At 35.7% G+C, this 15205-nt stretch overlaps 1 protein-coding gene across 2 annotated transcripts; it reads right to left on the reverse strand.

Annotated features, from left to right (window-relative positions):
* Positions 1–585: 585 nt before the first annotated feature.
* LOC109109927 lies at positions 586–11537 on the reverse strand. 2 transcript variants are annotated; one of them, XM_019122947.2, is made up of 7 exons: positions 11229–11537; positions 7956–8069; positions 7522–7584; positions 3872–4042; positions 2814–3003; positions 1666–2487; positions 586–1407 (listed from the first exon to the last, which is right to left on the reverse strand). In XM_019122947.2, exons 1-7 carry the CDS (start codon positions 11259–11261, stop codon positions 1175–1177), a joined length of 1626 nt encoding a protein of 541 aa, XP_018978492.2. In that variant the 5' UTR covers positions 11262–11537; the 3' UTR covers positions 586–1174. The 2 variants fall into 2 exon arrangements, with proteins under 2 accessions (XP_018978492.2, XP_018978493.1); XM_019122948.2 differs by having other exon boundaries at positions 1250–1426.
* Positions 11538–15205: the final 3668 nt, after the last annotated feature.

Below are 15205 nucleotides of genomic sequence, written 5' to 3' on the forward strand. Positions count from 1 at the left end.
TGGGAATAAAAAGGAACTGATGTCAAATTGATGTCTCATTGACAGACACGCTATTGGTCACGTAAAAACTTCAAATAACAAGTGTCCTTTACAGTTTTCCATCCCAGCATGACACATCATTCAAATGCCTTAATGCTTGAATGTTTTTAAAGGGATTTTTCACCCCAAAATTACAGTTTGTCTTCATTTACTCACCCTCACGTTGTTCAAAACCCATATGACTTTGTTTCTTCTGTGAATCCCAAAAGGAAAACTCGTCCCAGATGCTCTTTTTCAAAAAATAAGGCCACATGTGGATATGAAAGCTCCATGAAACCATTATTAAACTGACCTTACAATGGTATACGATTTGGAAACACAAGGGTGTGTAAATAACAACAGTATTTTTATTTTCTTTTCTTTTTTTCCCCAAACTAATTCTTTGCACATACTTCTGCCCTGACATCTATTATTTTATTAAAGTCACATGTTAGAGGAGAGAAGCAGCATGTGACTTGAAAGCAATAAAATAACACGCATCTGAGTCAAGACAGAGATGTGAAATGAAAATAATAATAATAAAAAAACTGAAACAAACTAACCAAATACCATAAGATTGTTTTATTGTAAATTAATAGACAAACACATTGTTCAGGTTGACTCTTCTCAAGCGTTCCACAAAGCACCCATCTGTTTTACTCATTTGTTTATTGATCCTGAACAAAATATATTGTTATTATATTCCTTTTAACAATATGAGCCAAGCAAAACATTAGAATAATTATTTGCTTCTGACATAAAAATGGCACTTAGAATGTGGCTTAATTCCACCTGCCCTGTATATTTCCATAAGAATATATATTCATTTATTTATTTACACTTCATATATATATTTGTGTTTGAATATGAGTACAATCTTAAACTGATATGAAAGAAAAATTAACTCTCTTCTCTTTTTTTTAAGAATTATTGATATTTTCCGTTCAACATTTCATTTCAGTTTGCCAAGTCAAAATGTGCATAGAGAAGATGAATGTGTTTCATATTGGAAACATCAAAGAATGTTGATTTTTCTGTTTAAACGAGATCGCTTGGGACACCCTGCTGAAAAGACCACCAGAACTAGTAACAAGCATATGTTTTGGCTACCGGGCACAGCATGTTTCTGTCCAGACCAGCACTGACCTATGCCATTCTAAGTGGGTCTTCTCAGCAGAGCAAAAATGACTTGTGAGTCACTTAATTTTTGTTGTCTGTAAAACAGGACAGTTATGAGCAGAAGTCCACCACACCCCAATGTAATAATGAGCACAGTGCCAAAAGAGATGATTGTACTGCTGGATTGTTCTGTGGCAGGATTCCTCTGTGCTCCTCTGTCTGGATGAGTTTGGTCCTTCATCTCCTGCCTATCCTCCTGGGATCTGCTGTCTTTGAACACCAAAGGCATCTTTGGTGAATCATCACAGAATTAATAACACATGACTGAAGCGACCTTGAATGCATTCTTCAACTTGAGAAACACGTTTGATGTCTACTACACTTAAATACAATATAAATATTAGATGAAAAGCATTTAATAGAGTGATATTTTAAAAAAAAAAATGACACACAATAATATTGCTAAAATGTAAACTATAAATAAGAAATGACAAAATATGGATAAAAAATAAAATCTGACTTCCTCACCTTTGCTGAGCTTCGCCTCATGGATGGTTCTCATGAAATTCCTTGGCACCCTCAACGGACTTTGGGTGTGTGTTTGGAAATTTTCAGGAGGGCTGTGTAAATGACCTGGCTGTTCAACAAGGGCGCTCAGGCCTTCTGATGAATGCGCAGCTGCTTTCAAAGAAGACAGAACTGTGGTTGTGACTGGTGCAATGTGTTTACTCGGTTGAAGCATTTGGAAAGGCTTGTTTTTTATCTCTGTGCTCTTTATATCTTTGTATGCTGGTTGAGATGTTGTAGTAACTGAGTTCTGTGATAATTTTACATAGGAACTGGATGGTCCTTCTTGGCTTTTGGAATCTAAAGACCTCTTGGCAAGTAAAAGCGGTGTGCTCTTCTCCACATCGTCCTGTGTGTTATCGCTTGTGCTTTTTTGATAGGGGCCAGAGGTGGTAGTCTCAACACTTGAGTCAGTTCTGTTTAGAAATACATTAGTAAATGACGGGAAAAGATCTGGTGATGGCACATGGTCCATTTCTGAATTTGAAGTTTCTTCATGAAAAGCTGGAGTGCTACCAAAGTGGGAGCTGGATAAATGTTCTTGTGTTGATCTCCATGTGGCAGGTGTTCGTAGATCTAGTGTTTGGTGTTTGGTTACTGGGACAGCAGACTTGGTTTGTTTAGTTCTTTCATTAACACCCTTCAAAGTTTCCACAAATGAAAAGGATGATCTTTGTGGGGATTGAGTAGATTTGGGGTAAATATTCCAATGGCTTGTGGATGCAGATGACTTAGTTGATCTAATGCTCATTGCTGGACAAATGCAGGGGCAATCGGAGGCACCTAGAGCAAATGTAATGGACATTTTGATAAAAACACAACTAAAGCAAGATAAGCTGGTACTTTGTTTCATTTTGAGAGCCTTTTTTGCGCCATTTCAGTTTCTTTCCACCCTTTTAATGAATTGTACTTTTTTTTTTGTTGAGAAATTAGAGAAAATGTCCTATAGAGATTCCATTTTACTAGAACATTGTTAAATTTTACTACCAACATTATTGCAATACAAAACTAGTTGTTCTTTAAATTCTTGTTAACTGTTGCATAAAAGCTCTCGCAATGAGAACGAGCGTGCCATTTCTGATGATTGCTGGACTTAACATTTGTGCTACCTGCTGTTTGGCTGAGAGGTTCAGTGGTGGATTCTGGGTAATCTTCTGTGTACTCCTCCTCGCAGTTCCAGTCCACAGTCTTGCTGCTCTGAATCATCAGACCCATATACATGCGAATCACTTCCTCAGCTTTCTCCAAAGCTGCCCTGGGCGAAGTCATGTGGGTTCTTATGAACTTCTTTGGGCTATCCTGTGGGGTGTAAAACATGTTGTTGTTTTTTCTTTTGAAGAAAGCAGGTGGTAGACTACATGGGTCATTGTAAAGTTATTTTAATGCAAATATTTTCATTCAAGCAGACCATTAATAACACATCCATTGCCTTTTGAGGTTAAAGCAATTTTAGGGAAACAATCCATGATATGTAAAAGTAGCTATTTGATATACATTGGTTTTCCCCGTGTGCATCCTGCCAAAGACAACAAACTGTCTGACTTTGTTTTAAAAATAGAGTAGACAAAGACATATGATGCACCATGGCATTTATCTGTGATTTAATTAGGACTAAAGGTTTCCTCTGGATTTTTTTAAAGACATACTGTAGCAGAAAACATTTATGTGGCTAATACAGATTACATTAAAAGCATGTGGTCCAATTAACTTCATGTTGACAGGGGTTAACTTAACAAAATGATCATAACTCTGAATTCCTTTTTTCCAAAAATTGGCCAGAATTAAACATTTAATAAAACATTTTAACAAAACAGTTCAACATTAATGCAAGAAAATCTATTTTAGTAAAAAACCATTGTTGCCAAAACCACTAGCTACTGTCCAAGACCTTTGGTTTCTTGACTTTTTCCTCTTGAAACTTTATACATCTCAAATGTATGTACATACAACACAATCCCTAAAGTTTCCCCTTTAGCTCATTTCTTAAATAAAGCCGTCAGATGTTTTGTTATTTGTCATTGAAAAATAGGGATTATTTCTGCTATCAAAACACATTTTACATATGAAATGTACAGAAGTAAAATACAAAAATCTTCTTCCATAATATTCATAAATAATAGGCAATTTTAGGCTCCACTGCTCTCAAAGAGAATATAGTTGGACTTACCTCAATCTCCTCATTGATTGGAGGGATGCATCTCTGGGAGTAAATGTTGTAGATCAAGTTCTTCAGTGAATTAGTATAACGGTAATTGTCCGAGTCCTTAGCATATCTGAACTGGGTGTTGAGTAGCTCCAGTATGTGAGGGAATGCTGCTTTAACATAACACACAACACTCTGGAACACACAAACATATGACAACCACAATGAACATTTGATATTATCACACACACTGAAGTTTCTTTTAGACTACACTTTGTGACTTTTTATTCCTATTGTAATACAGGCTTTCCAATTGGCAGTGCATGCAAATTTCATGCTTCATATCAAACCTGCTCTTTCATAGAGCTTGCACTTCATTTGAATGCTGGTAGGGTGTCTCAATTCTCTACAGAAGAGTACATGTACACATGACCAGAAGGACTTTTTCTTTCTTACAAATGTACGCTGCATTCACTAAAATAATTGGTCTTTTCATTGTCTTCAGTTGTCTTTACCTAACAGCACTTGCTCTATGGATCCTCTGAAGTGAATGGGTGCCATGAATGAGAGTCCAAACAGCTGGTTAAAACATCACAATAATCCAGTCCATCAATTCATGTCTTGAGAAGTGAAAAGTTGCTTGTTTGTTAGAAACAAACCCACCATGAAGGCATTTTAAAACCTAAAAAATTTAACTTCCCATCAAAATACCAGTCCATAATCCATAATCACACTTCCCCCAGTTATGGGTGGACTCGTATGTCAGCCAAGTTAAAAATGTCTTAATGATGGATTTGTTTCTTTCTTTGTGATTATTATTATTATTTTTTAATCAGCTGTTGGTCTCTCATTCTGATGGCACCCATTTACTGCAGAGGATCCATTGGATGTAAATCTAAATTTCTTCAAATTTGTTCAACTCATCTATATCTTGGATGGCCTGAGGTTGAATCAGGTTGAATTTCAGTAAATTGTTATTGGTGGGTAAACTATTCTTTTAATTCATTTAATTTACCTGTTTTTTTTTTCCCCGCTGACATTTCATGCAAAGGCTTTCCCATCTAGTATTTAAGTCGAGTGGAACTATTATCCATACAAACATTTAGTGGTTTCACACAAATAGCAGGGAAAGTCCCATCAGGGATAAGTGATTTGGTCAAGCACACAATTACAGTAGAATTATTGCTCGCTTGCCTAGTTTGGGAGCCTGAAATCTTTGAATTGCCACTTCATCTTTTACCACCACTTTCACAGACAGTTATTCAAGATGCATTCTTCAAATATAAGGGACATCTGGCATATAAATGAACAACTCCTGCTGAATTGCAGGGATCCCAAAACACAGCTGTGTCCAGAGCAGTCTTCAAGCTGTGATATTTCAAACACTTAACATGACTGATGACCTTGTAAATTTCCAAAAGCACGTTTCCACTGTTTCGCTATTTTTGTTCTGTCAGTGGTCTCCTTCGGTAAACGTTTCCTCTTCACACTTCACACGCACCATGCTGAGAGTTTGAAAGCCTTTAAAAACAGACTCTTTTTGACCTAAACAATCAGTAAAAACAACTTAATTTGATTATCTTTAATTCCTAGTGCTAAAGAATGTGATGAACTTCAAACTTCATTATGTGAAAACACTGGCAGTGTAAATAAGGCATGACATATTCACACTAATCAGATGTGATACTTTTTATGTGTTATTTTTAGGTTTTGTGTGATCCGAAAAATTAAACCTCAACAAAAAATATTTTAAATAATTGCTAGCTTCTTTATAAAAGTAAAAAAAATGGCCAAGTTGAAAAACCTGAGCCTCTTTGCCTTAACAATAAAATTGACCAGAAATCTTTTGTCCAGGAATGTAATAAAGTATTAAGTTAAAGTTATAAGTGTGCAGCCATCTCACACCTCCACCAAAAATTCCCTTGGCCATGTTAAGAATCTGGGGCCCTGAACAATGCATTCAAAACTACTTGGGAGCTCTGGACCAGTGAGCAAGTAGACTATTCTGAGATAGTCCACTGAGACCCGTCTGGCTTATCCAGCCCCAGTTAACTTTCTGTGATAGAGAGTCTTTACACAAAATACTTTTTATACAAAACAAGCCAACTAAATAATATTACAACAGACACAATATACACAACATGATGTCAACACGATAATTGTGACATGGCTCAGCATGTGTGCAATTTATCAGTTCAAATTGAGTATGAGTAAAAAAATAAAAAATAAAATAAAATGTCCAAACAAGCAGTCTTTGCTGAAGCAATGAAACAAACCGTGACGACCCACAGGATCCACATTAGAGTGAGAAAAAACAGCTACAGCGACCACAGCTGCCAAATGCCAAAAAAAAAAAAAAAACACCCCAGCACATACACTATAAAACATTTATTTATTAGATACACTCCTTTTCAAAAGTTTGGGGTGGGTAAGATTTTTGAAAGAAGCCTATAGAAATCATTCTAATGTGCTGATTTTCTACTCAAGAAAAACATTTCTTATTATTATCAATGTTGAAAACAGTTGGGTAAGGGATAGGCCTAACTTTTTTTTTTTTTTTGTGGAATAATAAAAAGTTAAAACAAACAGAATTTATTTAAAGAATTTTATTAAAGAAAATTATTTACTAAAGAACAGAATAAATAATAATATATGCCTTTATGAATTAATTCTTACTGAATAAAACTTAATTTGTTTAAAAGAAAAAGAAAAAAACTAACTGACCCCAAACCTTTGACCTTTGGCAGTGTATATAAATGCATTTATTAAAGAACAACACAAAAGGAATACAGCAGGAAGGGATGAAGGAACAGAACAAAACAAACAAACAACCACAGTTAGTAATTAAACTTCATGCATTTATGCCAGTAGGTGGCTGTATAAAATCCAAAACCAATGGGATTAAGTGGCCAGTGAAAAACCAAATGCTATTGGAAATGTCAGCCACATTCATTTTAAACATACACTTGCAATCTTCCCTACACACTTTGAAGTGTGTAACAACAAAAATATGATCTAATCAAAAAAAGACACTGGCACTAGACAGTAATCTGGTTTAAAACAAGAGCCATTCTAGAAGAAAAAGAGACAACACATGATTCATGAGTTCTGACTCTCAGGGATTGTAAATTCAGACAGGGCAAAAGACTCTTTTTAACAGGCCCTCAAAGCTGTTTATTTATTTTTCTCAGGAGGATGTTGTAATAATCCCAGTCCCTCATACTGCAGCTGAGCTGCTGAGAGACCACATAATAGTGACCTCCAGGATAATTTCCCTAAAGAACTGAGCTTCTGCTTGTGCAAACTGTACAGTCATGTTCCAAAAATTAATGGAGTTCTAGTGCAACTGCATCAGCTGTGATGAAAAACAGGGTCACAAGGTAACTGTAACCATGCATGCACCTATTGTCTATATGCATGTATGTATATATAGTTATTATGACTGTTGAATTGCTTAAATAGTTTAAATTTGCATCACATGGTTTTGCTGCCTCTCTGTTGTAAAATATGATCTTATGAAACATCTATTTAATCAATAACTTATTTTGTGGCTTGGTAGGAAGATATATTATACTAGAATATCAACAACCATGTCTTTCATATACTGTTCATACCCATAGGAAAGCTGGTAATACATATGTGGCATTACATGAAAAAAGTGAAAATGTGCATACCAGGTTCTGTTGCTCAGTAAATGTGTAGGTTATTGAGCAACCATTTTGCAACTGGTTCTTCATCTGCAAAGGAAACCATTCATTGTGAAAAAGCATAGTTTGCCTTACAGTATGTTTAGCATATATTTATCAACATCAGAATCAATTTGAATAGGGACTTTTTCCTATTAGATAGCATTTAGTCTATCAGCACTATTTAGTGTGCTGCCATTCATTTAGAAAGACTGAATGCCAAAATACTTCTGAATTAAGTATTAAATTTTACTAGTAGCACTGAAACTATCCAAACCATTTATGCGTGAGTGAACATTACAGACAGCTGTGGCATTTTATAACAAAGCGTAATAAATACTTTCCCGTGTAATTTCATAATACAAGTACGTTTTGTTCAGTCCACAAGGTGATTTACCGCTAGTAAAAGCAGCGTATCTTACCAGACGTCTTAAATTCAAAAGATGGTCCTGGGTGACAGAGTGCTTACATGGGCCTGGCACACCAGCATACACCACATGAAAGCCCAGGATAAGGAAGAAGCACAGATGCCTTACCTACAAGCACAAAACGATTATGAGTTTTAATTACAATAAAACTGCACAGATAAAGTAGATTTTTATTACAGCTGGGCAACGATTAATCACATCCAAAAAAAAATTTTTTGTTTATATAATATATGTGTGTGTACTGTGTATATTTTTGAGGTCATGTCAAGACATTTACTTGGTTCCCACTCAAAGCGGAAACTTAGATATTATCTAAGTTTCTGCTTTGAGTGGGAGCCAAACAGCAACCTTCCAGTCTCTCTCTTGAATCCAACAAAGTGAATTAAACTACAATTCATTGACTGGCCACTAGAGACAGTCTCCAAAAGGGAGTCAATCCCATAGACCCCTCATGTTAGAATGCCCAACTTTACAGCAGAAAAAATGTTTACAGCCTGGTAGTGGTTTTGGTCTATATAGCTAATTTAGCTAACTGTGAGGGGGTGAATTTTTTTTTTAGATCTCATCAGTTTAAATTATATTAAGCCTTAAAGTTGTGCATAATTAAGGGCATGGCCACTTGAGTGACAGGTGGTTTGCCTGTTTGTCGAGCTAGGCAGGCGTGGTTTTAGCAACCAGGCACCTCAGCTCCACCCACATCCCGCCTCTTTGCCCATTTCTTATTTTTCTGGAGTGACGTGCTGCCAAGATGGCGACATTTAGGCCTACGGGTGAAATCACAGACACTACGTCCAGGTTTTATACAGTCTATAGTGGAACCATAGACTGTGGAGGAGCACCCAGAAGTATAAAGGGGCACCTGTAATGCACATGTAAAGCCAGTTTTTTTTTTTTTTTTGTCTTCTTTTTGTCTTCAGGAGCTGTTTGTTTGTTCAGCATGTGTGAGACATGATTAAGAGCTTGACCGAATGTTTCAGGAAGTGTGTGACTTTGTGTGGTAGGTTTTTAACACCCGAACACACACAACCTATGTGTTATGTGTCTGGGAGAGGAGAATGTGCATTCAGTGCTTAAGGGTGCTGAATGCACTCATTGTGGAAGGTTTTAATGAAAAAGCTCCGTGTCTCATCCCTCGTACCTGTCCCTATTGTCAAGGGATGTGAGACAGGCATCTCGCGGCTCGGGTCCCACTGCTCCAATAGCAAAGTTAAGAAAATATAACAAACAGCTTGATGCCATTATTTTTTTCCAGCTTGCATGTGACTTTGAACATATCCAAAGCTATTTAATATTATATCAACAACAGTGACAATCTCCCTGGAGCAACCTGGTGTTGAAAGGTGGAAGATGTTGAGGTGAAAGGAATGTAACCTCAGTAACTCCCCAATCCCTAAGTCACTCCAACCTGGGTTTAACCTGACAACCTACTGTTTATAATTCATTTTAATTGCATTTTTTGATCCTCTGAACTATGCAACACAACAGGGACTTATCATGTAATGTTACAATATTATATACTACAATTAATAAAGCCATAACGTGGGCTTAAGAATTTCCTTACCTCTCAGAACACAAAAGCAAGTTTCATAAATCTTTAGTGTGAACACATACTGAAACTATAAAACTGTTTATGATGTTGGCAAGATCAGTAAAACAAGAAAGAGATGACTAGATCATTGCTCAAAAAGTTATCGAAGCTTGTCTCCACAGGAGAGCTAAATGGATGCATAGTCGTGTGTATAGCAGATGTGGTGCTTCACGTCAACCTCTTAGAGTTTGATAGAAGCCAGACAGCATGTTAACAACATCTTGACAAAACCTCACAAGCCGCTTCAGATCTGCCTTATTGGAGACAGAAAAAAAAGTGCTTAACAAAGCTCATTTAAGACAAGTAACTGCAAATAGTTTGTTTCAGATTAAATTCAACTGGCTTTATAGATGTCAGTGTGACAAGCAAATTTAGCTTAAATAGGCAATAAAATGCAAAAATCACCAAAGAAATTTACAATAAACTTCAGACAGTCTGTCGCCATTTAAAGCTTGTCAGATATGTAGATACTTTTATGGGGTTTTATTATTATTATTATTATTAAATATATTTTTTTGTTTAAGATTTTTGGGGTACAGTACATTTTACAATAACAACAACAACAATAATAATAATAATAATAATAATAATATAATATTGCAGTTTTTCAACTTCAGACTATAATGTTTATTCAGTGTATTACTTGCTATAAGAAATGAATTATATAATTAATTTATTATAGCAAGTATATACTATAATATACTTTAATATACTATAATAATATCTATATCTATAATAAATGAATATCAAATAGGTGTTGGAAATGAGTATATGAATAAATATATTTTTCTGTGTGTTGAAAGTCTCCAAGTATTGTAAATGTTCTAAATATTTTGTTAAGAGTGTTGAAATTGAAAATACTAGTAAATATATATATATATATACATATGTATATATACACACACACACACACACACGCACACACACACACACACACACACACACATATATATAATTTTTTTCAGGGTATTGAAAATAAATAAACATGCTATTAAACATATCATTCAAATTTAAAGTCCAAAATTAGAAATGTTATTAAACAAAACAAAAAAAAGTGTAATACCATAAACTATTTATTTATTTATCAAAGCAATAAAACAGCTTTTGAATGTTTCCATTACCTGATCTTATGTTTCTTATTACCTGATGTACTTTATGTGTGAGACCAAATAAAAACAATTAAAAAAGGAAAAAGAGTAGACATAGCAACTCAGCAATCAACAATATAGCCAGAATAACTAACAGCATTTTTTTTTTTTTTCACTCAGCGGTTACCAACTGAAGCAATGAAATATCAGTCCACAGTTTTCTCCTGCATGTTCCATGTCTCACAGAACTTGCCCACAGTTGTTTAATGGTTTGGCTTTCTTACACTCAAATAGTTTGATGGCCATAAATCAAGAGATCTATGGGAAAGGTTCAACAAGAAAGGAAAACAGGGTTCTCAAGTTTCACAAGAGGGAGATCAAATTAAAGCTCTTCAGAGATCGCATCTGACATTAAATAAACCTCATTCTACACATCAATCTAACGTTATCTATTAATCACGCAGAAGTCAAAATTGAAATGGGTTTTTAAAAAGAAAATCGATGGAACTTCAATTTTCAAATAACACAAATATTCAATTCAACACTTTCCTTAAGCAATAAGCCTATGTCAAAGGAGAGCAGCAGACTTACCTTGGCTTTGTGGGCTGTTATGTGTGTGTTCATCTGGCTGACCTGAGCAAATAGAAAGCAATGAAGTCCACATGTAGATTCATTGGATTAGTCTTTTTGTTTTGCGTTTGATCCTAATGAAGATAGTATCTGCTCCTTCAAAGATCTCTGTGGGCTTCAAGCATCCAGATATTGATGGCTCTTGAAACGGACCTGCGTGTGAAACAGTTGAGGCGTGCCACCTTGAGAGGGTGAATGTTTCTGCCTGTGGTGGACCAATAAAGTGAGCTGTGGTAAAGACCTCCTCCTCCTCTTCTCCCACAATTGAGCTTATGAAAAGACCTCTCTCACTTTTTCTTCACTCAGATCATTCCAACATCCTTTCATTTTATTGATGAAGGAAGTTTTAGCTCGCTCCAGACCTCTCAAAAGTTACATTTGAGCATAAGTTTCAAATCCAATGGGGATGCCAAGTCATCTGCTCATTCTAAGTTGTAATGATGTTTTAAATTCTAGGTTTGCATTGAGAGAAACTCATGGTTGTTTTCTTGTGAAAGATGTATTTGGAGGTATGATTCAGCCAAAAAACTCCTTCTCGAGTCACTTCAAACCCTATAAGACTTGCTTTTGTTTGTGATTAACAATACATGTTTAGAGGGAAAGTTAGGCATAGAAGTTTTCTTGCCTCAACTTGTGCAATTTCTGAAGGCATACAACAGATTTGCAGATTTGAGCTTCATTAAGGGACAGGCTGAAAATCCTTCCCTCCACAATCTTTATCAGACTCATTCACGTGATATTCAGTATGCAGTTTGACGTCAATGACACCAAATAGCATTGCTTCCTATGCGTCTTATGACAGCTTAATGCTTTACAGGCTTTTAAGGTGCTTTTTGCCATGTTTTGGAGCTTGACAACTTCCATCACTATTTACATTTATTCATGGGTTACGACAGCATGGGCATTTTTATCTTGTGTTCTGAGGCTGAAACATGTGCAACTTGACAAGATGTGAAGTTGAGTAAATGGTGACAGAATATGAAGAATCTTTTCATTGTAGCCTGCTGTCTTCACTCACTCTTTTACAATGTTGAAACAGCATTCTCCCTATTTGTGCAAGTCTGTAAGAAAAACACTTTCAGACTATTCATTCACATATTTGTTCCAGATATTTAAAAAAACCTGATGTTTATACATTACATAACGAATTGAATTATCTTTCAAAAATAGAAATTCACCTAAATCCTGAACATGTGCAGTTAATATACAGTATGTCATTAGCCATTAACCTGAATGGTACAGAGAGGAAGGATGACCTTTGACTTGTTTTCTAGAGATACTTCCTCCAGATGAAAGTACCTCAAATATCCAAGACCTCTAATTAAATTGCTTCTAAACTTCACTCGTATCTGCTAGAAATGGGTGTCATTAGTGTCTTAAAATAAGTTGATTCATTCCAATTATAAATCAATTAGGTGTTCAATGACACATTGTTCTGTTCAGACATCCAGTCTGAAACACACAAATCCATGAAGGATGATAAAATGTTTGATGATACGGTATAAACAGGCTGAGATGCTGGTACAAATTAAGATTGGAACAGTTCATATTTTCATGTTTTTGAGATAATATTTCACTGCCTGTCATTGAGCTCTGGATTATGAAAATGTCATTATATTAGTCGTTACAAAACAAAGCCTTAATTTTCAACGTCATACAAACTTGTTTGTGTATGCCAAATATGACTTACACAAGCTAACTATTCTTCTGTAAGCAATTCAGAACTGAATTTGACATTTTTATGGGATTTAACCAGTTGTGTAAACTATGATCACAACCTTTGAACAATAAGAAGATTTTTATTTTTTAATTGTCCATTCCCCCACTACTTACTCCAGTAATAAAATAAATACAAATAAATGAAATAGATACAATAAAAATAAATGAAATAATAAAGGATAGATAGATTAAACATACATGTTTTAAGGTACAGCAGATATCAAAACATATTCAACATGATATATTTAACCTTATATTACACTGAAATGTCTTAAGAAGGTTAGGATAATATGGACTTTTTTATTGAAAGACTAACACAATGTTTATTACTACAGATAACATCTGTAGCATCTATCATGAGCTTGTCTTCTACTTTCGTCGAAATGGAGTCAATGCAGAATTATCAGTCACATATGGCAGAGTTAAATATGCATAACTCCCACATGAATATCTTCACACCACAGTAACTATATGCACATGGGTCACATATGTGCCGTCTTTTTCAAGATGGAGAGAGCAAAATCCATTACAGGCCTAAAGCATGTGAGGCATGTGTGCTGTCAGTAGATCACTGTTCTGTTCTTCCTTCGGGACACTGTGGGGATATCCAGCCTTAAAACTGGATCAGCTACCCCCCTTTTTTTGCTTCACTTCTAGGTGACTCAGGTTATTTCACATATGCAAGTAGCAGCTCTAATTAGAAAATGTAAAGCACATGCTTTAAGCCAGAGTTACATAATTCTGACAAAATCTAAATGCATTTTTTTGTGGTCAAGCATTGAGAAACTAATCAAACTTTTCAGTGCTTGTGCATTAACATGTCACAGTTGTTAACATGTTTCTTTTGAGATGTTTAGACTACTTTTTATGTGATCATTTAAAAAAAAAAAGTTATTTGCCATAACATGTTGCAGAACAGCAAATGTCTTAAACTATGCACTTAATTAACATGTGGGTTTAAATGTTTTCACTCTGCCTTGTTTGTACCTGTCCAACATTCTAAGTTAAGTGAAGCACTGTGAAATGCATTTGGCAGCAAATCTCTCAGGAACCTCAATCCTCTTTTATCCACTAGCTGGATGTTATTTTCCCTTTGGAAGCTTGAGCAGGTTCAGTATTTGACTCCATTAAACTGCAGATGTTTCACATGGCCTTCAAAATAACATTTAACTTTTAAAGCTTTCAGTTGTTCTTTCCCTCTCTCTTGCTCCTCTAACCTTATACCATCTGATATTCTTTTGGCTAATTAAATTTCTGAAGCAGAGGCACACTGTGTCACATGACTTCCCAACATTGGCTGTTTCAGAAACTATACTGTAGTACACTGATGTCCTTTGGAACTTTTTTAGCTTTATAATTGTTTCAAAAAGTTATATTGATCATGGAAATTGTCAACCATATAAATCTGTTTTCAGGGATTTACTTAAATACCACACTGTGCCCACGGTTGTGGTGGCTGTGGTAACTGCCCAGATTAATGGTTTGGGCTGCTGGCCGCAAATTTTACCCTCCCCTCTCTGCAGCCCTGGGCATTTGGGACCGTATGTTCAAAAATATTTTCTCTAACCCCAAACCCTTCCCCCCGCATTGTATGTAGTAGCGACAACCACGTGTGGCCCACTACAGTCTTCTATTGCATAGCAGTATTCATTGGTCTCATGAGAGTGGCTCCAGCCCATAAAAATATTGTAAATTTTATTATCTAGTTGGAGCCGTCACTTGGGTCCACAGTCTATTACCGCCCCTTTTGCTTTTTGCTATTGTTTTTGTCTGGCTTTTGTTATGAAGTTTTGTCTATGTGTCATAATTTCTCATTTAATTTTTTATTTTTTTTTACATCAGAGCTGCATCCAAATCGGTCACTAGTTCATTATTTTCTTTATAGTGAATGGCACATAATGAAGTATATGCACGGGAAAAGAGAAACAAAAATGAGAGAGCAACTTTAGATGCTGATATAATCACAGTGTGCCAGAGTGTAGAAATAACTTTATTTTACACCTTATAAAATAATAATAATAACTTTATTTAAAAGCTACACTGGGGAAGTCATGGCCTAATAGTTAGAGAGTTTACAACTAACCCTAAGGTTGTGGGTTCGAGTTTTGGGCCGTTCGAGTTTCGGCCCTTGAGGAAGGCACTGAACCCCAAACTGCTCCCCGGGAACTGCAGCATAAATGGCTGCCCACTGCTCCGGGTGTGTGTTCACGGTGTGTGTG

Source organism: Cyprinus carpio, chromosome B11 (assembly GCF_018340385.1).
Source record: "Cyprinus carpio isolate SPL01 chromosome B11, ASM1834038v1, whole genome shotgun sequence".
Taxonomy (NCBI): Eukaryota; Metazoa; Chordata; class Actinopteri; order Cypriniformes; family Cyprinidae; genus Cyprinus; species Cyprinus carpio.